At 39.6% G+C, this 27197-nt stretch overlaps 1 protein-coding gene across 1 annotated transcript in view; it reads right to left on the bottom strand.

The window, feature by feature from the left end:
* Positions 1 to 26485, bottom strand: part of EXTL3 (exostosin like glycosyltransferase 3) — a 37726-nt gene extending 11241 nt beyond the window's left edge. The window contains exons 1-3 of the mRNA XM_060653684.3: positions 24036 to 26485; positions 11773 to 11900; positions 7122 to 7266 (exon numbers count right to left, since the gene is read on the bottom strand). Coding sequence (XP_060509667.2) covers positions 7122 to 7266; positions 11773 to 11900; positions 24036 to 26183 — 2421 coding nt within the window. The 5' untranslated portion in view covers positions 26184 to 26485. The remainder of the gene's footprint in view (positions 1 to 7121; positions 7267 to 11772; positions 11901 to 24035) is intronic.
* Between the last annotated feature and the right edge of the window lie 712 nt (positions 26486 to 27197).

The raw sequence follows: 27197 nt of genomic DNA on the forward strand, positions 1-27197 counted from the left end.
TGAAGCAGGCTCCAGGCTCCGAGCTGTCAGCACAGAGCCTGACACGGGGCTCAAACCCACGAACCACAAGATCATGACCCGAGCTGAAGTCAGATGCTTAACCGAATGAACTACCCAGGCGCCCCAAAGTCTACATTCTGAAAATTGTCCTGAAAGGCCCACAAAATGGTGTGCGAAAGCTGGCTCACACCTGCTAATGAATGTCAATTGCTAACCAAGAATTTTGAGACTGTTTAGGAATTCTGTGAGCGTGTTATGAAAAATAGCCATTATTAAAAATATAATCACATAAACTTAAAATTAAATAAGTTATATTAAAACCAATAAATACCTAAAGCACATCACTTAATTAGCTTACTATTATTTATTACATTTTACTGTTATCTTGAGGTTGTTTATATCTACCATATCTGGATGGTGAAAATACTATATAATGGTGCAGAACTGCCCATCCCTTCCTAACTTCAAGTTCAGTGACTCATGTCTATAGCTTGAAATCAGTCGCAGCAAGAATACTTATACCACAGAAAAGGACAAATGCTATAAAACAAGGCAATTATTAATTATGATGTGTTGCAATGTGCTAATGATGAATGAACAGGTAAGGTGCCCAATAAAACGGATTTATATATTTTATTACCTTAAATAGTTAGAATCTATGTAGTGAAATAATGATAATAAAATTTTTGTACCACATAGTGGTTTGCTGGTTATCTTACGGCAAAGTACTTAAGTGAACTTAAAAGATGAATTATACATTTTTCTCTTACAGAAAGAGGATTAAAACTTGCCGACTCTTTATTTTTTTTTAAGTGTTATTTATTTTGAGAGAGAGAGAGAGAAAGAGAGAGCAAGCGAGGTGCACAGTGACAGGGAGAGAGAGAATCCCAAGCAGGCTCTTTGATGTTAATGCCGAGCCCGAAGTAGGGCTTGATCTCACAAAATAAAAGATCCTGACCTGAGCCAAAATCAAGAGTGGGATGCTTAACTGACTGAGCCACCCAAGTGCCTGTCGACCCTTTAAATGGACAGTGGCTGCCATTAGTGTGCAAATGAGAACATAGGTAGAGAACATAATCCATATCCTCAACAAGGGAAGGTGACATGAAAACAAGAAGAAAGAACTGCATTCTTTTAAAAATATGGAGAAGAGAATAGCCAAAGTAATTTTGAAGAAGAAGACCAAAGCAGGAGGCATCACAATCCCAGACTTTAGCCTCTACTACAAAGCTGTAATCATCAAGACAGCATGGTATTGGCACAAAAACAGACACATAGACCAATGGAATAGAATAGAAACCCCAGAACAAGACCCACAAATGTATGGCCAACTAATCTTTGACAAAGCAGGAAAGAATATCCAATGGAAAAAAGACAGTCTCTTTAACAAATGGTAATGGGAGAACTGGATAGCAACATGCAGAAGATTGAAACTAGACCACTTTCTCACACCATTCACAAAAATAAACTCAAAATAGATAAAGGACCTGAATGTGAGACAGGAAACCATCAAAACCCTAGAGGAGAAAGCAGGAAAAGACCTCTCTGACCTCAGCCATAGCAATTTCTTACTTGACACATCCCCAAAGGCAAGGGAATTAAAAGCAAAAATGAACTACTGGGACCTTATGAAGATAAAAAGCTTCTGCACAGCAAAGGAAACAACCAACAAAACTAAAAGGCAACCAACGGAATGGGAAAAGATATTTGCAAATGACTTATCGGACAAAGGGCTAGGATCCAAAATCTATAAAGAGCTCACCAAACTCCACACCCAAAAAACAAATAACCCACTGAAGAAATGGGCAGAAAACACGAATAGACACTTCTCTAAAGAAGACATCCAGATGGCCAACAGGCACGTGAAAAGATGCTCAACGTCGCTCATCAGGGAAATACAAATCAAAACCACACTCAGATATCACCTCACGCCAGTCAGAGTGGCCAAAATGAACAAATCAGGAGACTATAGATGCTGGAGAGGATGTGGAGAAACGGGAACCCTCTTGCACTGTTGGTGGGAATGCAAATTGGTGCAGCCGCTCTGGAAAGCAGTGTGGAGGTTCCTCAGAAAATTAAAAATAGACCTACCCTATGACCCAGCAATAGCACTGCTAGGAATTTACCCAAGGGATACAGGAGTATTGATGCATAGGGGCACTTGTACCCCAATGTTTATAGCAGCACTCTCAACAATAGCCAAATTATAGAAAGAGCCTAAATGTCCATCAACTGATGAATGGATAAAAAAATTGTGGTTTATATACACAATGGAGTACTACGTGGCAATGAGAAAGAATGAAATATGGCCCTTTGTAGCAACATGGATGGAACTGGAGAGTGTTATGCTAAGTGAAATAAGCCATACAGAGAAAGACAGATACCATATGGTTTCACTCTTATGTGGATCCTGAGAAACTTAACAGAAACCCATGGGGCAGGGGAAGGAAAAAAAAAAAAAAAAAAGAGGTTAGAATGGAAGAGAGCCAAAGCATAAGAGACTCTTTTAAAAACTGAGAACAAACTGAGGGTTGAGGGGGGGTGGGAGGGAGGGGAGGGTGGGTGATGGGTATTGAGGAGGGCACCTTTTAGGATGAGCACTGGGTGTTGTATGGAAACCAATTTGACAATAAACTTCATATATTGAAAAAATAAAAAAATAAAAATATGGAGAAGACATTATGAACACAAATGTTTAGAAGTATTTCCACCATTATGTGATTATGATTGATGCCATAAATAAACGCTTTCATGTTGTACATTTTAAAAAAATAAAAACTTTGTAGCCTGTTTAAAAATATTTTAAATGAAAAGTTTCAATGCATTTAGAACCTACTCTAAGAAAAGTAACACTTTCTCATTAGTTTCCTTAAAAAAAAAAAAAAGGCATTTCAGAAGATGAAAATTCTAAGCGGATTTTAACAAAATGCTACCAAATTAGTGGATGAATATCATGACTTAATAAGTCCAGCAATCTGGCATTTCTTACATGGACAGTGACTAAAACCAATTATCAAAAATATGCTTACTTTAGAAATAGATCTGAGTACCCAAGTGGCTCAGTTGGTTAAGCAGCCAACTTCAGCTCAGGTCATGATCTCACAGATCGTGGGTTCAAGCCCCGCATCAGGCTCTGTGCTGACAGCTCAGAGCCTGGAGCCTGCTTCTAGTTCTGTGTGTGTGTGTCTGTCTGTCTGTCTCCCTGCCCCTCTCCAGCTCACGCTCAGTATCTCTCCCTCAAAAATAAACATTAAAAAAAAAAAAGAAATAGATCTCTGACTTGCCATAAGACAGTGTCAAATTAAGGTTTTAAAATAATACACCTGAAACTAATATAACACTGTATGTTAACTGGAATTAAAACAAAAAAAGGAAAGGAAAGGAAAGGAAAGGAAAGGAAAGGAAAGGAAAGGAAAGGAAAGAGGGAGGAAGAAGAATATTCAATCATTTGCTTTCACTAAAATATAAAAATTCAGTAAGAATATCATTTTGAAACTTTATTTCATCTTTATCTCAACATTATAAAAATTTCTATAAGTACAGTAGTGCATATAAATAAATACACACATATATGAGGTACAGGTTTAAAATTTTTTATTGATTGGTACTTATAAACAGAAAACTTGAGTTCTCAAATCAGGGATGACCAACTTCATTGCTTTCAAGGACCAAACAAGTAAGGTAAATAAATAAGTGACACTTTAAAGAAACTGGTGTAAGAAAAATAAAGAGACGTGGGGCAAATAAGTGCATACAAGCCCATCAGCAGGGGACAGTGACTACACAGCTTCAGGCAATTGGTGCCAGGCAGGAAGAACACCCAAGTATGACCTGATCTTCATGTTCACCGAAGTCCAGATGTTTGTGTAAACTTCTCTGGTGTTTAAAACCTGGCAGTGCATGGGATGGCATTAGGGGACTAAATAAACATTTCTGTTAGCCACAGAAGGCTTGAGGGCTGCTACTCTATAACCTTTGCTCTAGATTTTCAAATAGAAAAAAAAAACCAAAACCCTAAGGTTTATTAAGTAAATTATTTATTACTTAAAAGTGAAGGGATATGGCTATTGTAACTTTTAAAGAGCAATCAGAATTTGAGAACAGGCAGACTTTTCAGAAGGCAAGTAAATTCTTAAGGTATGAGTAGCAATGCTAAAATTGGTGGCTCTTTCTCAGATGACCAGTAGGAAAATAAATGACTCCAGTTAAGTATGGTTTCTCAGCCGATAGTTTCTAATCCTACTTGCAACTCCTATCCAACCAAAGCCCACCCATGTTTGGAAAATAAGCATGGGGCGCCTGGGTGGCGCAGTCGGTTAAGCGTCCCGACTTCAGCTCAGGTCACGATCTCGCGGTCCATGAGTTCGAGCCCCACGTCGGGCTCTGGGCTGATGGCTCAGAGCCTGAAGCCTGCTTCCGATTCTGTGTCTCCTTCTCTCTCTGCCCCTCCCCCCTTCATGCTCTGTCTCTCTCTGTCTCAAAAATAAATAAACATTAAAAAAAAAAAAAAGCACAAGGGTTAAAGATGGAACAAGCAGATCAGCTTCACACATTAAGTTTTAAAAAGAAAAAAAAAATCTGAAAGTTTAATGATCTCTTAGTCTAGTTCAAAATGTCCCTAGTAAGATAGCTTTCAAGGTTCTGTTTGAGGTGGGTCACAAGATGCCACCACAGGAAATATGAAATACATGAGGGACAAAAGATTGGAGAAACTTGGGATGTCAGTTTGAAGTTTGAAGAGGGACATATAGGGGATGTCCTGAAAACATCATTAGGTATAGGAGTACAGAATTCAGGCAACAGCCAAGGCTGGAATATAGACACAGAAATCACCAGCCTGTAGATGTTAATCCACAAGACCTTGAGATATGAGAGAATGTCTAGGGAAAACACAAAGTGAGAAGAGCACTATATACAGAAGCCAGAACTCTAAGACACTTCAACATTTATGGGGAAAACAGTGTGCAAGTTGCCCAGGATGAGAGAGGGCATGGAGTGGAGATCAGGATGATGGGCCACGTGGCAATGTCTTTGATGACCAGGAAGAAATAACTAGGAGGTTCCTAGATGGAAGCAACAAGACAGATGCTCAAATGAGACTCAAATGAGATTTTATATGAGAGCTGAGAATTGTCTGGAAGTGTCATTGGTAAGCAATAAAAATGATTCTCTGTACCTTCCCTGCTCCAAAGTACATATCTGGGGAAATGAGCAGACTAAATCACTGTCCCAGGAAGAAATATAGGAACAGGGTAAAGGGGAAGCACTATCCTCAGAGAAAAGTCAGGTATTAATCAGGTCAAGGAGACAGAAGAGGTATTCTGTGAAGTGAGGGGTGCAGGGAATTGGCTATCTAAGAAAAAGGATTCTTCAGAGCCCAGAGGAAGTACTTGGAAGGAAAGGTATAGAGCAACACTATCTAAGATATATTATGTGAGTCACATCTCTAGTAGCCACATTTTTAAAAAGTAAAAGAAACAGTATGGGAATGCAAGCTGGTACTGCCACTCTGGAAAACAGTATGGAGGTTTCTTCAAAAACTAAAAATACAACTACCCTACAAACCAGCAACTGCACTACTAGATTTATCCAAGGGATACAGGTGTGCTGTTTCGAAGGGACACATGCACGCCAATGTTTATAGCAGCACTATCGACAATAGCCAAAGTATGGAAAGAGACCAAAGGTCCATCCATGGATGAATGGATAAAGAAAATGTAGTATATATATACAATGGAGTATTACTCGGCAATCAAAAAGAATGAAATCTTGCCATTGGCAACTACATGGATGGAACTAGAGGGTATTATGCTAAGTGAAATTAGTCAGAGAAAGACAAAAATCATATGACTTCACTCATATGAGGACTTTAAGAGACAAAACAGATGAACATAAGGGAAGGGAAACAAAAATAACACAAAAACAGGGAGGGGGACAAAACATAAGAGACTCATAAATATGGAGAACAAACAGAGGGTTACTGGAGTAGGTGTGGGAGGGGGGATGGTCTAAATGGGTAAGGGTAACTTAGGAATCTACTCCTGAAATCGTTGTTGCACTATATGCTAACTTGGATGTAAATTTTTAAAAAATTAAATTAAAAAAAGAAACAGTAAAATTAATTAGAACATATTTTATTTAACCCAGTGTATCCAAAATAATTGCATTTTAACATACAATCAATATAAAAATTATTGAGATAGTTTACATTCTTTCTTTCATGCCAAATTTTCAAAATCTGGTGTGCACTTTATACTTACAGCTCATCTCAATAATGACCAGTCACATTTCAAGTACTCAATAGCCACGTGTGGCCAGTGGCTACTTCATAGTATAGACAAGATACAGATGAAAGATGAGTCAGGAGCAAAAACATTTAGCAATAACAATACAGGAGAAAAGTAATGACTGCAGGGGTATGCATTTTGGATATTCATTAAAAACTGGGATGCATGCCATGGTGAAAGCTCTAAGGAATAAACAAAACTTGCACAACCACTACAGAGGCTCATAGTGGGGTTTGATAGTGTGGGTTAGCCTGAATCAGAAGAGAATCAGCCAGGCCATGTCTAGGATGGCAATGGTAAAACAACAATATTTAGCCCAAAGCTCTCAGTTTTAAGGATGAGAGCCAATGCCCAGAAAGGTAAACTAATTTCCCTAATGGCCTACATGCAATCGTGCAGGCAACCTTACTACCTTGACTTTTTATTCCAGAGTTGCTTTGAGCATCTTGAAAACAATCTTTAAAAATAGAAATAACTTACTTCTAGCATAAAAGGAACATATAAGAGGGGCACCTGGGTGGCTCAATCAGTTAAGTGTCGGTCTTCGGCTCAGGTCATGATCTCACACTTTGTGGATTCGAGCCCCACATCGGACTCTGTGCTGACAGCTCAGAGCCTGGAGCTTGCTTTGCATTCTGTGTCTCCCTCTCTCTCTGCCCCTCCCCCACTCATACTCTGTCCCTCAAAAATGAATAAACATTTAAAAAAATTAAAAGAAAAAAAATGAACATATAAGAAACATTAGGATGGCTAACTTTAGGGCAGCATTTCACTACCACCCAAAGGCTCAACTCTTAACCAAGTTCATGCCAATCTTATCAAGCTTTTTCTTACCTTGTGAAAGAAGGCAGCACCTGTCAGCACCATGGACAGCTCACAGGAGTAGTTGGAGTTGTAGAGCCAGGACTGATGAGGGATGTCCCACGCATGGTAACGGCCAGGGAAACCCACAATGCGGTCCCGTGCTTCTCTCCACACCCTTGAAAAACACAAGTATATGCACACACCTGAGTATGAAGCTCTAAGATAACCAGAAAGTTTAAAATTACCGTCTCTATCTTGCAGGCTCTGGTCCTTGGGCTGTTACTTCTTTTTTCCTTTAAAAGGTTTTTCTTTAAATAACAAGATCAATCACAGGCCAAACAGGATAAAAACAAGCAAAGAGTGCCACATGTAGTTTCCTTAATAAGCACTTGCTTACTGCTCTTCTAACTTCTGGCAGCCAGCACCTCTCTAAGCCTTTACAGAAAGAACAAGCTGGAATAACATGGAAAGGAGTTAACTAGAAGTCAAGAGTCTCCAAAATGGGGTATGAACAGCAATCTGCTAACAAGTAGGAAGAAATATCAATTTCTACTTCTATTTATTTTTAATCTTAATTTCCAAAAAAAGTTGTTATATTTTTATGTGCTATTTTCTATTTTTTTCTGTTCTATTTTCTATTTTTTATTTTTATTTTTTCTCAAAAGTTTTGTTTTACATGAGCATAATATGTTAGTACAGTAGGACTTGTATATAATTTACGTGTATTGCATACAGAACTGTTCTTTTACTGAGGGGGTACACCATTAAAAAAAAAACTTGGAGCGCCCTGGTTTAACCACAGGAGACTACTGCTTGCAGTAGGTGCAACAGTCTTAATTCCTGAATTGAGCACAGCTGAGGCCGAAACCTGTACCATCAAAAGAAGTGGTCTATAGGACTATACAAATGAAAGATTCGTAAATGCATGAAATAATAAATTCAGAATTCAGTATGTTTCCAGGCTAAACTTTTATATAATCCCTAAATTTATAGGTAAGGTAGGACAATAAAATTGGTTCCCCAATTTCACAGGCTAAAATCATAGAGCTGAAAGTACTTATCGTCTACAGAACCCTACAAGCTGTAGAAGTGCTTCTGGTTTCATAAGCAATAAACCACCATATCCCCACTCCATCTCACCCCCAAACAGAGATTTAAACTGCCTGAGAAACTCTCTCATCACTTACATGGAGTTTCAATTCCTAAAACACAAAGAAGATTTCATTCCAAAAGACTTCCTCTCCTATTAAGTTTGAAAGCAATTAATCTAGTCCAATACACCAGAAACCACAACTTCTATCACAATGTAACAGCCTCCTAGGTGGCCTTCTGGCATCTCCTACCCAAGTCTTACCTCTGTCCTAATTTATCTCCTAAGAAGGAATCCAAATTACTAGCCCAAAAAGCTACAAGAAGTTTTTATTATATACTTTGACATTTACAGAATGTAAGAATTACTAATAAATACCACCAGGATATCCAAATGTTCTACCAATACTCCTAAAAATATTGATCTCTTCAAATGCCTATTACTTCTACTAGTCCTGAAATAGCAGCAGAAAGAATAGGAAACTGAATTTTTTTTTAATTTTTTTTTAACATTTATTCATTTTCTGAGAGACAGAGAGAGACAGAGCATGAGCGGGAAAGGGGCAGAGAAACGGATACACAGAATCCGAAGCAGGCTCCAGGCTCTGAGCTGTCAGCACAGAGCCCGACGCAGGGCTCGAACTCACGAACTGCGAGATCATGACCTGAGCCGAAGTCGGACGCTCAACCGACTGAGCCACCCAGGCGCCCCAGAAACTGAGTATTTTAATCATCTATTTGGCTAATTTAAGTCAATATAATGCAATTAGTCCTTAATAAGACAGAATCTCATTTGCTACATACATGATATCAAAAGGTACCATATCTAATTTGTTTTAAGGGCTGCCAACCATGATATGGTCAATTATATATTAAATAATAATAAATAAGGCTAATTATATATCATAAAAATATGGTTAATTAGCTATTAAATAATAAGGGGAAAACTCAATACGGAAGCACTGGTATGAGATAAATTCAGATAAAGGCTTAAATAAATTCTTGGGGCAATGCATCAGTAGTTTTAGACGGTATGGCCTCAGTGAATATTTGAAAGTTAGGCATTTTAAAATATTGACTATAAATAATGCTACTGATTTACATATAAAAACAAAGGACATAATCAGTTCCTTAACCTTATACTCAACCTGCGCTGCACTAAATATGTTTAACTCATGTGCCATATTATAATAGGTCATGCTTTGGTATGCCTTACCCTTAATGAATTATTCTTTAAATGTGCTAATGTTCTAATTACCAACACACTACAATCGGTTATTAGGCACATAAAAAGATACTGAACATCATTAGTCATTAGGGAAATGCAAGTCAAAATTATACTGAAATACTACTTCATCACAAACAATAGAATGGCTATAAATAAAAAATGAAAAACAAGTATTATCAAAGACATGGAGAAATTAGAACACTTATATACTGCTGGTGGCAATATAAAATGGTGCACCCTCTGTGGAAAAAAATATAGCAGTTCCTCAAAATGTTGGAGTTACCACACGATTTAGCTGTTCCAGTCCAATGTATATATCTAAGAGAAAGGAAATGTTCATACAAACACTTGTACATAAATTTTCACAGGAAAAAAAAAAAAATAAAATAAAATAAATTTTCACAGGAGCATTATTCACAATAACCGAGAAGCAGAAATGACCCAAATGTCCACCAACAGAGAAATGGACCAACCAAATGCATATATACAAAAGGCAATACACTCACATGCTCAGATGGGTGAACCTTTTTTTTTTAATGTTTGTTTATTTTTGAGAGAGAGAGACACACAGACAGAACATAAGTGGGGGAGGGACAGAGAGAGAGGGACACAAAATCTGAAGCAGACTCCAGGCTGTCAGCACAAAGCCCGATACAGGGCTCAAACCCATGAACCACAAGATCATGACCTGAGCTGAAGTCGGATGCTTTAACCAGTCGACTGAGCCACCCAGGCGCCCCCAGATGGGTGAACCTTTTAAAATCTATTAAGTGAAAGAAGCCGGTTACAAAATGGCACATGTTATATGGAACCATTTATTTTCGATATCCACAATAAGCAAATTTATAGAGGCACAGATAGATTAATAATTGCCTAGGGCTTAGAGAAGGTGGAGGAAAATGGGAAGTGATCACTAATGGGTACAGGGTTTCTTTCAGTGGTAATAAAAGATTTCTATTTTTTTTTTTTTTTTTTAATTTTTTTTTTTTCAACTTTTTTTTTTTTTATTTATTTTTGGGACAGAGAGAGACAGAGCATGAACGGGGGAGGGGCAGAGAGAGAAGGAGACACAGAATCGGAAAGAGGCTCCAGGCTCCGAGCTGTCAGCCCAGAGCCTGACGCGGGGCTCGAACTCACGGACCGCGAGATCGTGACCTGGCTGAAGTCGGACGCTTAACCGACTGCGCCACCCAGGCGCCCCGGTAATAAAAGATTTCTAAAAAGATCACAGTGATGGTTCCATAACTCTGTAAATATACTAAAAACTGTTGAATGATTACACTTAAATGAGTGAATTGTATGACTTATGAATTGTACTCAATAAACATTACCCAAAAATGATTTGCAAGAAAATGATCACAAGCTTGGATGTCACAATAAATGTCAAATTGCTTTAAAGTTGCTAAGGCCTACCCTCAATTTTTGTACTTACTTCACTGTGGACACATAATAAACTGCCCATGGGCCTGCATACTAGTCCATGACACACTTTGAATAACCCTGATGTACTCCATTCTCTTATCTGTAATGATCCTTCAACTGGGATATATAAACCCCGGTAAGAACTACTAAGATTCAAGAAAACTACATAGTTTAGTGATTGACTGGAAATTCTGGAGTCAGACAAACTTGCATTTGAATTCCAGTTCTGCCATTTACTTTCTAACATCATGATTTTGCTCTCCTTGATCTCAGTTTACTCCTATGTGATATGGAGAGGAGTACAACTTACATCGTCAAGTTATTAATGAGATAAAATCACACAAAGTGCTCAGCTAGTCTCTGGAACACAGTATGGATTCAAAAATGTCACGCATTTTGATCATAAGAACCACCTCCTCCTCCCTCTCTTTCTCCTCTTGGATCTTTGCTCCTAACCCCATCTTTCCCCAAATCTTTCAAGCCCCAGGATTCTGGCACCATTCCATTACCCAACACATAGCAACATGCCTGACTGGGAGCTATTCCTGCAAACACAAAAACCTCACATTTCCATTAGGGAACTATCTCTTGCCTCCACTCAGTCCATGTTTGTGGCTGGAGGATGATATAGTTTCAGCTCCAGGGCCAGGCAGATAACCCTGATCTAGCCAATCACAGAATCCATCTCCCTGCCCTCCCTCAAAGGGAGAGCCTATGGGAGATCACAGGCAACAAAGAGGAAAGCAAAACCTAGAGATGAAGAGAAATGGAGTTCTCCAACATCACCTAAGACCCAAAATCCAGCTATGTCCTGTCAGCCCTTACTACCTCTGAGTACTTATTATCAGCCAAGAAATTCATTTTGCTGCCTAATCCACCTTTGAGTTGGTTTTCTGTCACTTGCAAACAAAAGTGTTTCTTGATTAAAAAGTAGCTGCTCACCGAAACCCAAACATGATTTCATCATGACGGAGGTGAGCATCATCATCAATAGACAGGATAGCCTCTGTCTCAATTTCATTCCAGGGCAAGAAGCGGTTGTTCAAACTGTTCTTCTCAGTCCGGACCACCTGTAAGGAGGAAGGAAAAACACTAATGATCAATGCTGCATTATAGAATGCAAAACCAAAACTGCCTCTGGTCAAAGGAGACTGTGGCTAAATTTACTAAATAATCTTGCCAGGTTGCCTACCACTCATAAAACCCAGTACATGTCTTTCAGGAACAGAAACTGATCTTATAATTCAGCAAATGTATAAGGATTTCACATTTTAAGCTTTATTCATTTGCTAACTAATTTTCTTGTGAAACAAGTTAAAGCTGAGGATTATTTTACATAAACGATAAACAGTCTACAGAAATTAAAAATAACTCTCCCAAGAGAACACAAGGTGGCAGAGTAGAACTGAGATTATAATTCCCAGCTCTGAAATCCCCAGGCTTACTCATAAATTTTAAAGCCCAACTCAGAAATCCCTTGAGTTTGTGTCATTTCTGATGCCTAAAAAAGGAGAGCCCATCCAGTTGAGGTTAATTACCTCACCTTTGCAATTCCCACTGACTACACATACAGATGCTTTTTCTTTCAAGGGGTACCTAACTCAGCAAAATTAACAGCTGTGTTAACTTACAGCAAATCCCAATTCAAAGATTCTCTATCCAAAGTGACCCATATATGCAAAGCAGTATTTTCTTCATAAAACAAAGATTAGTGCCCAAACAGAATTACATTACAAAGAAAATGTTTTACTTAGACATCTTAGATAAGCACAGTTTACTAACAATGTAGGTGGTAGCTTTGTTATTCACCTTGCCCAATATGAAGATGACCATACTCAGTACTTTAATAGCTCATTTTATTTTTATTGTACCTATATCTAATTAATCCACCTAATGGGAAACTATCAATTTATTCTCAAAAACCAGAAACAAAGGGAACTTCCTGAGGAATCATCTTTTTAGAAAGACAGAGAGGGTCATCTTACTTTCAACAGAAACTTTTACTTGTACTGAGAATAAGCTCTACCTAGCTTGATGAATGGAATTATATCCATGGTCTAAAACTTCATGAATGCTTTCAAAGGTACTCCTGTGATCTCACAAATACTGTCTCCATAGCTTAAAATACTCTTTCTCCTCTTCTTCTACCAGAATCATTCTCTCCCTGGAGACCCAGCTCACATGCCTCCTGTCAACTTACACCCTTGTCAAAATTAATCACTTCTATGTTCTTTTTTTTTTTTAATTTTTTAAGGTTTTATTTATTTTTGAGTCAGAGAGAGACAGAGCATGAACGGGGGAGGGGCAGAGAGAGAGGGAGACACAGAATCAGAAGCAGGCTCCAGGCTCTGAGCCATCAGCCCAGAGCCCGACGCGGGGCTCGAACTCACGGACCGCGAGATCGTGACCTGAGCTGAAGTCGGACGCTTAACCGACTGAGCCATCCAGGCGCCCCAATCACTTCTATGTTCTTAGAGCAGAGTCCTCATACTTCAACTAATGCATTCTAACATACTTAGAATCCAATTAGTTCAGAGATCAAAAGGCCTTACAGATCATATGGCCAACTCTCACCTTGTACATGGACAAATGGCAAGTGGCAGAGCTAGACACTAATTGGTGCCTTCTAACTCCAAATCAGTCTTTTTCTGCTAAACTTACATTAAATTTATCAATCTCATCAAACCAAACATCACTTAGAATGTTTACTTTACTAAAGAGCTTTAAAAAGTCTTAAAAGACTTTGCCTCAGCCCCAGAGGAGTTCCTCCCAAGTCAAGACAAGAAAGGATCTATAATCTATAATCAGATTTGCTACTACAGAAAACAGATGTCAGAGCCAAGCAATAGACACAGAAATCCCCCTTGCCCTGCAGCACGTTTGGCCATATAAAAAGTCCCTGGAAGCAAGCCCAGGTCTCCCAAGCTCAGAGTCAGCAGTTGCAGAACAAAGCACTGAGGTCTGGGTTGCAGTAAAGATGAGCAGGGAGGGGGAGATGACCAACTACTCACCACAGTAGCTGCTGGGCTCCATCCCCAGGGAGCAGGGAAATGGTCAGAAGTAGCAGGAGCCAAATGCCAACCTCAGCAAACACAAAATGCCATCTATCTTAAGACACACCCAATTTCAGAGATGTTAAAATATAAAATAACGTCCACCTTAGAATCAATGCACTATGGCAGCTGTTTGCTCAACCACCCCCAACAAACCACTCTTGGTCATTCATTTTACTTTCCTAACACACCTAGCATCCACTTAATACAGAACTGCAATTCTGGCAGCTCAGGTGGACAAAGCTCCCCCTCAATTCTAGCAGCAAATACACACAGCTTAAAATGAAGAAAACATACTCAATTCTTGAATATTCAACTGTAGATTATCAGTTTTACAGGTTAGACACTAGGAAGATTATCTACAGCAAAATTAGCAATCCAAGAACACAGCACAGAACTTTAGTAAAGTGTAAGCCAAACACCACCAACACGGGCCTCCCCTAGGGCTCTCTTGAAACACAGGCCTACCCCAAGCCTACCAAGTCAGAAACCTGCAAAATCCCCAGGTGATTCCTATGCACATTAAATTTTGAGAGGGTTGGTAGAGGAAAAGCATGGTTTTGGAGTCCATCAAAAAAGCCTGGGGGCGCCTAGATGGCTCATTTGGTTGAGTGTCCGACTCTCAGTTATGACCCTAGCGTCATGGGATCAAGGCCTGTGTCAGGCTCCAGACCAAGATTCTCTCTCTCTCTCTCTCTCCCCCTCTGACCCTCTCATCAGCTCACACGCTCTCCTTCTAAAAAGGGGGAGGGGGGGAAAGAAAGAAAAGAAAATAGAGACAATTTTTTTTTTAAAAAGAAAAGCCTGAGTTCACATTCCCACTCCACCACTTACTTGTGCAAAGGTAAGTGAGGAACCTCTCTCCTAAATACAGCCCCATACTGTGTGCAAAAATGGAACTTATTCATCAGCCAAACGTGACCATCTTATAAACAACCTCATTCACTCTAAAAACAACACAAACTAAAATAGTCATGATTTGATGCCTAGAGCACATCCAAAATTTTTGTCCAATTTACAAAATAAACCAAATCAAGAGGACCTGCTTGTCTTCTGGAAGACTTAGAACTGAAGATCTAATACCAAATGTGTTTTAGCCTAGATTTCACATCTGTATTTTTTAGCAAGTTTATTAAAGTCCAGTAAGAGGCAAGTCCATTACAAACAACTACTGTGGATTCCAGAAATATAGTATACATACTACCTTTGCTCATCCTGGCACAACCCCTCTGGGCTGGATGGCAGCAAGATTTTCAGGATTAGGGAACTGACGCAACAGCCATCAGAATGAAAGGAAAGATTTGAGGATTCACAGAAACACAGCATCATGAACTGCAGCAGCTTATTTCTGGTTGGCTCACAAACAATTGTGGTCAAAAAGTCTGCTTTAAGAATTTACAGCAGTGATTCTTAACTATGAGCGATTCTGCCCAAGAAACATCTAAAACAATGACGCTGGACAGTCTTGGTTGTCATAACTGGTAGTGGAACGGGGTGAGCTACTCGTATCTAGTCAGCAGAGGCCAGGAATGCTGCTAAATACTACAAGCACGGGACAACCACCCAGAGCAAAGAATTATCCAGCCCTACATGTCATTAGTGCCACTGAGGAGATACTCTGATTTAGAGTCAACATTCAGAAGACAGTACAGCACATACAGTTCATTATTTAAGAACAATTTACCTTTTCCTTACAACCAAAAGGAGATTTCTGCACTTACAGACATTGCAAATATAAACTAAAATTAACTAGGAGGAAAGAGTAAAAGCTTTCTTCTAACAGTTTTGCTTCAAAGCTATACTGCTTAATAGCTAGACAAAATTTTGCTCAGCAAACCTACTGTTATCAATTCTGGCACCAAAAACATAAGGACTAAAAAACTTAAATATCTGTAATGCAGACATCCATCAGATCAGCATTGGCATCTAAGATTTTTGAGAAACGGCAGATCGAAAAGGATAGAAATGAGTCAACCAGAGTAGTAAGTCATGTTGCTCATTTTTGTTGACATTGTTTTGTTTTGTTTTTAAAACTAAAAAACAGCTCCTGCTTCTTCAACAATGGCTATTTTCTCATGCCTAATGATTATACCTTGGTAACTCGTGGACATGAAAACTGACCCTCAAGTTACTAAGTCAATTACTGGTTATGACACTGACCAGAATGTACCGAGCAATGTGCCTGGCATACAGTAGGTGTTCAACACATCTTATAAATGAGCAAATAACCAAACGACTAGGAAATAAACCCTACTTTAGCCCTGTCCATTCTATTTTCAGAATATGGAATAAAGACTTGATAACTTTATGTATCAAAACTATAACATTCTACATACTAAAACCTCCTAGCATTTAATCTAGTATTCCAGAGCAAAACAATCCATCAACCTACAACTGCCAAGTCAGGAGCCATGCACGCCAACATTCATTTTTAGTTTGTTTCATGAACAATGCTTCCTGGGGAAGCTACATGAGTTCTCCTGCTGACTAGTTCTACCATCATTCATAAAAGCCTAGACTTCCACTCACTGCACGTTTCTTCCCATCACAATGGAACAATACAGCAGTCATGGCCTGGAGTCCTACTGTATGCAAATGTATGCAAGTACATGCATGATCAAAAAATAATTAGTAACCTCACATAACATTTAAGTTGGTTCTTGAGGAATTCTGGAATTTATGAATGATAAAGAGCTACTACTCTACAAAGATCCTTTCTCCTAGTATGCTAATAAGGTATTTGGCTTCTAAATCCTGGCAGAAATCAGCAAATTCACATTAATTAGGAAAGTATCAATTTACATCATAAATATTTAATTAGCTATCATAAGTTAGATCCCCAATTAATAGATAGCCAATATCTCTTAATATGTAAGGGATGGAAATGTAAGTAGTTATTGCTATTAACAAGCAACAATCGAACATTTCTACAATTTGGTAAGTGACAGTTGCTGAAGTGCAGCAGAGGAATTTGGATTCAAATGGAAGAACTACCTAAATATGGAATCTTTTATAAAAGCAGCTCACAACTAGCCATAGGCAGGTCTTTGAAGTTGGGAAGCAAGAAAAATAGGGCATGAAGAAATTAAGTGTATGAACCCAAGTCATAAAGTAGACCAAGAACAGGGAACACAAAAAGGTAAAACATACTTGACAAGTAATAAAATTAGAAAATATGTGTGGAAAATATAAAGCACCATACAAACACATAATGCCACCTATTAAATTCAGCAATTTAAATACACTTAAAATGTTCTCCTTTCTCTCCTTAAAATTTTGCCTAGCCAAAGTCAACAGTCTCCAGTCTCAAACAACACATACACATGTGTGATACACTTCTGTAATGAATCCATTTCTGAAAATGAGCCTTATGTCAAGTCACCATACAGGCAATAAGGTAAACAGCAATTAGCTTTTGTCCTCCATCCTCCCCTTTCCTCTAACTTAAAAAAGTAACCCAGGACGCCTGGGGGGCTCAGTCAGTTGAGTTTCCGACTGCAGCTCAGGTCATGATCTCACACTTCACGGGTTCAAGCCCCGTGCCAGGCTCTGTGCTGATGGCTCAGAGCCCGGAGCCTGCTTCAGATTCTGTGTCTCCCTCTCTCTCTGCCCCGACCCCGCTCTACTCTCTCAAAAATAGACATTAAAAATATATTTAAAAAATTTAAAAAGTTTTAAAAAGAAGTAACCCATCACAGAGCTCAGGAATTAAGAAAATGAGGTATAAAAGGAAGCTCATAGTCCTGTATACCTGCTTTTGAGACAAGGACCCATGTGAAACAGCTTGAGGTGACTAGGGTGGAGAGATAATCAACAGAGAGAGACCAAGCAGCATTAAAATATCTTGATTTTTCAAGGGACTCATTCATTCAATAAACATTAAGCAGTAGGGAAAGTTAGGTAATGAAAAGAAAGGGAAAGGAATAAGAAGGTGAACACAGTGAACTACTTTTCTATTTATAACTTACTTTAAATTTGGGTCTGATGCAGTATTAAAAAACAATTTAGGTTTTGATTTTAGGTTATATTTTAGGTTATGAGATAAGTCTGTTTTAACTCATAAAAGAAGTTGTACATGATCCCTATAAAGCTGTAGGTCAAATAGCATAGGTTAGAGGTTCACCATCAAATGAGAGAATGCAGGGGTGTCTGGGTGGCTCAGTCAGCTAAGTGTCCAACTCTTGATTTTGGCTCAGGTCGTAATTTCACGGGTTCTTGGTATGGAGCCCTGAGTCGGGCTCCACGCTGACAGTGCAAAGCCTGCTTGCAATTCTCTCTCTCCCTGGCTCTCTGCCCCTCCACCGCTCATGTGCCCACGCTCTCTTGCTTTCTCTCAAAATATATAAATAGTTTTTAAACAAGAGAATGCATATCAAGAGGACAACACAGTGCTGACCGAGCACATAGAAAATGCTCAAAACTTGTTAGCAATTATTATCACATAAGATTAATACAATCTCCTCCTATTTTACTTTGTAAACATTTTATTTATGCATGTAAGCTGTGCCTTTTCAAGAAATTTAGATTTGGTAAAAAAGAAAAACATGCACTGACCACGGTCAGAAGTCCTAAGACCTAAGTTCTAATTTGGGTATTAATTGGTTGAGTGACCCAAAACAAAATTCTCTCAGTCTCAGATTCCTTACTTTGAATTAGTAAAGAGTACAAATAGACTAAGAGGAGGAGACATTCCCTAAAGAATTGATTTGTAGCAATTAAGAAATCATTTATGCAACATGACTTTTCAGCAATTCCTTTATATTACACATTTATAATTTTTGCTATAATTTCTGATTTCTGGTAGCTCTGTTTTATAGAATTCTCCTTCACAGCCACGTAGCCTCTTCTCAAACAGAAAAACGAGAGCCATAGCTATAATCACCAAGTTATTAAATAATGTCAAAGAAAAAAACCAGAGATGCTAAACCTAGTGAAGTCTACCAGACTTTGTACAATCTTAGACCTAGAAAAACTGGACAAGATTTTTCCTGTTAGTTTTGCTTAGAAATCACATTTTAGGAAAATATCATCTGATCTATTCATGTAACATATATACTACTTGCAGAGCCCAACTCAGGGCTTGACCTTACAACCCTAAGATCAAGACCTGAGCTAAAATCAACCAACTGAGCCACTGAGGCACCCCTCAAGTAATATTTCTTAAAGGAGAGTGGACACAGATAAAAAAACAATGTGTATCAACTTTATAAGGAATAGCCTTTATTATTATCTCTACTGTTGCCTGAGGTCTAGCCAGAAGTAAAGCCTTTAACAGCCTGACTGGCAGAAGTCCAAGCCTGATTATTAATGACACTGAGTTCTCTTCTAGTCTTCCTTCTTGTTCCCTTAGTTGACCATGATGACTGACATGACAATAACTACTCTGGCATGACATTAGGTTTCCAAAATGGGGTTCTCCTTTTACAGTTTTACTATTAAGGGCTGGGAGGGAGGGAAAATGGCAGTGAAAAACAATCTCGTATCTCTCTATATAGTTTTCATTTGGAAAAATGGGCACATTCTGGTCTTAACACTTCCACAGAGACCTTGGATTCTAGTAGGGAGATGTGATATGCTTAGCTGACCCTCTCTACCACTGCTGCTCTGGTCCAAGTTTACAACACCCCTCACCTAGGCTCCTGCAATAATAGCCTCTGAACTGTTCCTTCTGCTCTTTTCCCCATAGTCCAACACATATTACCCTTTCCTCAAAACCCTCCAATGGCATCCTAACATACTTCTAATAAAATCTAGAATCCTTACCATGGCCAAGCATGCATGCATGCTTGGTACTATCTGTAAGCAGACTAATAAAAGATAAAAAGATTGAACTAACATTTGAGTTGCCACTCACTCAAGAGACGGAACTTGCCATTTGAGTCCAACCAAATAAACTGCTTGTGAAAACTAAAGTATCAATACTTCACAGAGAAATAAAACAAAATCCAGTCTTCACAATGTAATATTCACAATGTACAGAGTTTAATACAAAACTGTGCGATGTACCAAGAACCAGAAAAACATGACCTTCAAGAAAAAAGAAAAATCAATGAAAGCAAAACCCCAAATGTTGGAATCAGCAAAGGTGTTAAAGTAGCTATTATAACTATGCTCAATAAAATGTACTCAGAATGGAAAAAAAAAAGGGAGGAAATCTCATCAGGGAAATGGAAACTATTACTTTAAAAACATGGATATTCTGGAACTGGAAAATATAATATTTGCAATTTAAAATTGACTGGATGAGCTTAAGTGTAGAGATGACACAAAAGTTTGTGAACATGATGATAAATCAAGAGAAATTATCAAAATTGCAGAACAGAAAAAAAGATTAAAAAAAATGAATAGAGACACTAAGAACTGTGGGATGGAATCAAAATGTCTAATATTCACAGGGCATCTGGGTGGCTCAGTCGATTGAACATCTGACTCTTGATTTCAGTTCAGGTTATCATCTCATAATTCATGAGATCAAGCCCCACATCAGACTCTGCACCGACAGTGCAAAGCCTGCTTGGGATTCATTCATTCATTCTCATTCTCATTCTCTCTCTCTCTCTCTCTCTCTCTCCCTCCCTCCCTCCCTCCCTCCCTCTGCCTCTCCCCAGCATGCGTATGCATGCTCTCTCACTCTCTCAAAATAAATAAATATTTTTAAATGTCTAATATACATATAATGAAGCCCCCAAAGGAGAGGAGGAAAAGAATGGGGCAGAGAAATATACCTGAATAGATAATGACATAAAAATTTTCCAATATATGAAGAAAAAATAAATTGACAGATTTAAGAAGCTTAGTGAACCCCAGTCAGAACACAAATAGAAGAAAACCATGCCAAGGCATATCATACTCAAAGCACTGAAAACTAAATATAAAGTCTTGAAAGCAGCCAGAGGAAAAGAACATGTTCCATATAGGAAAACAAAAATTTGAAGACCACTGACATACCATCAGAAACAAGGGAGACCTGAAAACAGTGGAACATCTTTAAGACGCATGAAAGTGGTGGTCCCCAACCCAGTAGGGAGTTTTTCTCAAAGGACTAGCTTTCAAATCCTTTGACATAATACTTATTCCCCACACAGGGCACCTGGATGGCTGGGTCCATTGAGTGTCAGACTTGATTTTGGCTCAGGTCATATTCTCACAGTTCCTGAGACTGAGCCCTACATCGGGCTCTGCACTCAGTGTGGAGCCTGCTTGAGATTCTCTCTCTCTCCCTCTGCCATTCTCTCCCACTTGCACTCCCTCTCTCTCTCTAAAATTTAAAAAAAAAATTAATACTACTCTCCACTTCCATTAGACATTCTTAGTTATTAAGCTCCCAGAGCTAATGAACCTGATTCAACTGTTTACAAAACAGGCAAGAGACAGAGCAGTCACCCACCACCACCACCTCTGTTCAGCAGCCCCGCCCCATTCTGACGAGTCAGCTACTTCAACTAGTGGCACTTGCCCCATCTCTCTGGGTGGAGTCTAGTCACCTTGCCCAGGCCCTTTCCCATTTGAACTGAAGAGAATTAAATCTTTTGGGGCAAGAGTGTCAAAGGATGGTGGTAAAGATCACATTTGCTTTAAGCCGGATCCAATGTAGTTTCCCCTTTGTCATCTAAATAATAGACAAGTATGAGGAATTTGACAAATCCCAGAAGGCACCCCTAAGACAATCCCTCTCTACTCAAAAACCTAGTGCTCAATACATTTCATAGCCCACAAATATTTACCATTTATGCCTCATGCTTAGGTGAGAACCTGAGCACAAGGGAAGCACAAATTGCCCCTCAATTTCTGAAATGATATGTGTGGGTTCCTAGATTAATTCAAATATGCTGATTTGAAATCATTTTCCCTTAAGGATTGGAATCTGACAGATTGCCTGGGAACCACCCTACTGCTAATTTTATAAAGACCCGTTAATTATAACATAATGAATTGGGTACATCTGCATCCTGGGTAGGAAAACTACTCTGCAACGTCTCATAACGGTGCCATTTCTCCACAGGGGAGAGAGAGAGCTGCGAGTCCCTCCTAGTATTGATACCTGGTAGTGTTGGCTCTGTGCCCAAGAGGTCAGCAATTCAACCACTGCCCCCCAAAAAACCTGCCTCTCTTAAACAGAAAGAACAGGCAAAATATTTAGAGAATACAGTGAATTCTCCAGCTTAAAAATGTTTCCTCTTTTTCAGAAGAACTAGGAAAAAAACTGGTATCATGAGTATGGGCAAGCTATTCAGAATGGCCCCCCATTTGGAAAGTTTCTGGCACTTTCCAACTAGGCATTGTATTATTGCAATGAGCTGCCCAGTAATCAAAGAGGAGTACTTATTTCCCACCAGAGCTAAAAGAGAGGATTAGTTCTGGTAAGTTCTCTAACTAATTTCAGTCATTGTTAACAGGGTGGCATCAGCTTCTCTACATCCCTATCAAATTCAAAGAAAACTCAGGAAAAAAGGAAAACCAAGGCTGCTTTATTATTCTATTTGAGCAGCATCCACCTTTCACAGAACAAACGCTTTTTTCTTTTTAATTTCAATGACATTTAAGAAGCTGTAACTGAGAAAGAAAAAAGTGAAATTTATTTGGAAAGAAATCTTATAAAGAAATCTCCCTATTTATAACACTTTTCTTAATATACAAGATAAATTCTGGGATCAAAAGTTTTTAGAACACTACACAGTCTCTGAAGAGCCTCAGAGTATAAATTCAACTAAATAAAAGAAAAGAAAAGATGAGCAGTGGTGGTAAGCACACAGCAGCAGTAATAAGAAAGACAATTTTAAAGATTTGTACAGGAGAAAGCAAGTAATAAGAGCTGTTATGCAGAGGATACAAGAAGCCTTTATCAGTGAAGTGAGTTAACCCTGTCCACAACATAGACAGATATCCATACTGCCTCCCATCTTCTTGGACATGAAAGGGTAAGTAGGAATCAAAAAATTATTAGGCACCTTTCTAGATTCCTTACTTGTATTATTTTATTTTTCTGTTTAACCCATAAGTCAAAGAAGTTAATTAACTCATCAAAGATCCAAAAGGACTACTTAATCCCAGGTCTATATTAATCCAAAACTCATACTGCCCTAACATTATACCATGCTGCTGCTTAGAAAATACTTCACATGAATTAGTTTCTTGATATAAATTTTCAAAACACTGGTCTAGTCCAAACATTCCCCTTCAGACAAGTTCTTCCTAAAAATTACACTAATTTTCTTAGGCAAGCTTTTGGCAATGGATGGCCCACCAGAACTTTTGCCTATCTTTGCTACCTTTTTCTGGAAAGTCTATGCCATGGGGTAAGTGGTTGGAACTTTGTTTGCTTATGACTTGCTCTAAGGCCTCACATTTAAGATAAATGGGTAATCTGCTAAGGCCAAATTTATGTCAGAAGGTGGATAAACAAAGTACTCAGAACTAAAGCCCTATTCTACATAACAGATTATTTTTCCTGTAAAATACAACATCCAAGTCAACAGATAAAGTAAAGAATCTGAGAAAGAACCTGTAAGAGACCATAGAAAAGGTGCAGGATCTCCAACTCCCAAATATTTCAAACCCCCAACTCTAATCCTTCAAAAGACTTCTGTAATATCCTGATAAAGAAATGGGTCTTCCTGCTAAAACAGGGAGGTGATTAAAAATGCAGCTTCTGGAATCAGACACTAAAGCTCAGCTTGTCCTTTATTAATCATGACCTTGGGCAGAACAGTTAATCTCTCGAAGCCTTAGTTTCCATAGATATAAAGTGAAGAGACCATAATAATGTAAGTTCTATAAATCCTAAATTCTATAAACCCTGAAATCACAGGTGCTTACTAATAGCTCTGTCATCATCATTCTCATCAACATGTTTGTTATGACACAGAAAACATCAATGGGGTAACTGAAGGGCTTTTGTAAACCTTCATGAGGCCAGTATGGATTTCAGTTTTGGAGAGTCTTAGGAGATTTAGAGGAAGTAAGTAGCAGAAATGGAACTGGCAAGGCCTGAAAGGACTGAAAAAGAAGCAAGCAGAAATTCCATGGGGAAAGGAAATCTGTATGGGGGGGAAAAAGTGTATCTATAAAGATACACTTTATATATATTTGGAAAAAGGATTAAGGAGTAAAATGCTATCTCATGCAGTAAAACAAACTGCTTTTTTCTATTACCATAATAGGAACGCCAATGTCGGGCCACAGAAGGTCCTCTGACGGTAGCTTGGGAGAATTCCATACCACCACGACCTTGTTCAGGTAAGGGAGGCCATTCAGTCTCTCTAAAGAGTTCATAAGCACTTCCTCCCTCTCATAAGTCAACATCACCACCGTGAACTGCTCTCGTGGAACGTTGCCTCCAAGTGCTGCCTGAAACTCCTTGCCAGAACCCCCAGCTCCACCACCAATAGGCCGAAATCCAGTCCCTGAGCCCAAGAATTTGGCCTCTGAGGGCAATACAGGGTCAAAGGGTGTGTGGGGGAACAGATGGAAAGGCCCTGGAGCAGAGTTCCAGCTGCGGTAAAAATCAGTGACAGTCAAAGTAAAGTTGCGGAGGTATTTGGGTGAGGCATAAGGCGGCTCCGTTTCCACTGGCCCCAGGTCCAGATCCCCATTGTCGGCCATGTTAGGGTCCGTTCCAGCCGCCTTGCCTGAACGATGGGGGATCTCAGCTGCCGCCTCTTCCCGGATGGGAGCAGCTGGGATCTGTATGCGAGTCCTAATCATAGCCAGCACGGTATTAAAAATACTGTCAGCGGTTGAGAAGTACGTCTCCCAGAGAAAGCGGCCTTGCCGCCTCATAGCCAGCAGATCACTATCTGAGAGGCTTCGTAACAGAAAATGAACCTCGGTAACACGTGGCTTGGGCACCACCAGGGCTGCCTCATTCCACTGCAGCATGTCCTGGTAGGGAAGCTGGACTTGCTCCCCCAGCACAACTGGGACAGCACCAACTTCCAGGGCTTCAAAGAGCCGTGTTGCACACCCAGATGAAATAACCAAGTGAGGGTCCCCAGGAGTGATAATGAGGGCAAAGGTGGAAAGCTTCAGTAATTCTAAGCGGTCCTCACGCTCCCCACACAGTGCCCACTCAGTAGGCAGACTGGGTTTAGGCTGGTTTTTGCAGGTAAATTCTACCAGGACCTGATCTAGCTTGCTGTCCTGTACAGCCTTTAAGGTGGCAATGATACGATCATCATAGTCGGCTGGAGGGTCACCCTCCATTTCTTCTTCAAAGGAGCGGGCCTCCTGAAGGCTGGATCTCAGTGATTCAATCTTCTCACCCTGGAAGGTGAAAAGATATTTCCGCTTAACTGGCACCTGTGGTGGGATTTCCATGAAGTTGGGCTCTGACATGGCATGGACTAGTGGTGACACTACCAAGTCAAATCCAGGTCTGTACTGGGCAGCATAGAAAGTAGACTGGGCCACCATGGCCCGGCCTGTACTGACATTATATAGTAAATTCTGTGTATCTGACTTCCGCGACAGATTGATGATGACATGGTTGTGTCCATCTGTCCGCCAATGTGGTAGAGAATAGAGCTGCTTCTCAAGTTCAGCAGGCCGAAGCACTACTGGCTCCTGTATTTCTCCCACTAATATCACATAAAGGCAGGCAATGTCCGCATTTTCTGTAACATAAACGCTGGCTCGTGCTGTAGCCTGAAAAGCCTGCTTGACCAAAGGATCCAGGTAGCTGCCAAAGGCAAACTGGTCACTGTCATACACATAGACTGGAAAACCAGAGGTGAGAGGACAGCGAGAATAATCGAAACAATTGTGCAGCCGGCATCCCCGTATGACCTTTGGGGGAGGAAGACCGGCATCGTCCTTCTCTGGAAGCAATCGGATAGGCAAAGAAAGTTTGGGCTGATTTTGAGCCATCAGCTCTTTGTAAGAATGCTCAGTCTGGCTAATGACATTCTTGAGCTGAAGCAAGTCCTGCTTGGCATTCTCAATGCTCTTCTTACAGGCTTCAATCTTCAGATTCAGCTTGGCAATTTCACTGTTCAGCTCTTGCCGCTTGGCTTCCAGCTGCAAAAGCTCTTCGCTTACAGACTCACGAATCCGGCAAAGATCCAGTACATGCTTTACCTCGCATAGTTCATTACCAGCCCTTGGGCCAAAAATCCGCTTGCCTGCCTCATCAGCCTCATCCAGAGTGGTGAGATAATAGTGAGCAATAAGGGGGAAGAAAACCAGAATGATGAAGAGCGTGAAACTGAGCCACGTGAGTCGGATCCGGTTGGACCACCGTAACATACAGGTTTGACCTCCATTCCCCACTCCCCCATTCCGCAACATGGTATAGCCCGTCATGAGTTCCTGTGTGGCTCTTGCCCCCTCTAATCACGTTGGGTCACTCGCCATAACCATGAGTTTCTATTAGACGAACTCAATCTCTTTTCACTCAGACCTTTCTATTAAGAGTTAGTGTGCTCCCTGTACAAGGCACCAAATAAAATGGAAATTTCATTTTCCTCAGCTGTAATTGAAATGGTCTCTGACCTTATTCCAGCAGATTTTAAGTTCTGGTTGCTGACCAAAGAACATGTCCTCAATCTTTACTGAATGGTAAAAGGTACCACATTGTTGATGAGATGAAAAGGAGAAGGTCCCTGATGATGAAACCCAGGAAAAATACCCTGGAATCAGACAGACTTTTTCAACTGCCATAGCTCTTGTTCCTTGGTTTTGCTGAGCAACAAATATGCATAGTTACTATTCACAGTTATAAAGTAGCTGGTTAGAACAGAAATGAATGTCACCCTCTTATCGATGTCCTTGCCAACAATGAGGCCTGCAAAAAAAAAGAGAACCATGTAAGTCTTGAAAAGATTATGTGCGACAACCCCACCCTTCCCCAGTTTCTAGAAAATGCTTAAATCTGAAAAGGTAAAATAATAGTTGGAACACTGATGTGTGTCTCACAGAACATTTTAAGTTTGGTTCAGGTTGTCTTAGTATGGATATTTTACAGTATGGTTAATAAGAAATGGGTAAGCGTCCAAAAACAACTTCAGTTTTTATATACACATAGACACACCCTGTCCTCCAATTTAACAAGATACAGGGCAGAATTAGAACTCTATAAAATGAAGATCAACAACATTTAACAGAGGGCAAAGATGTATGCGACAATTTGTTATTCTAAATGGAAAGAAACACCATCCTGTCCAGCCTTGATAGTCATGTTCATTCCTTAGTCATGTTTATTCCTAACATGAGCCTCCTTTTGAACCACTTAAAAAAAAAAAAGACTCTGAAAAGCTCAAGGCTTTACAGTCAGAGTTGAAATTAATGGAAGAGAACTCTTTTGATCTTTACCCAGTA

This window comes from Panthera onca, chromosome B1, assembly GCF_046562875.1.
Source record: "Panthera onca isolate mPanOnc1 chromosome B1, mPanOnc1 haplotype 2, whole genome shotgun sequence".
NCBI classification, from domain to species: domain Eukaryota; kingdom Metazoa; phylum Chordata; class Mammalia; order Carnivora; family Felidae; genus Panthera; species Panthera onca.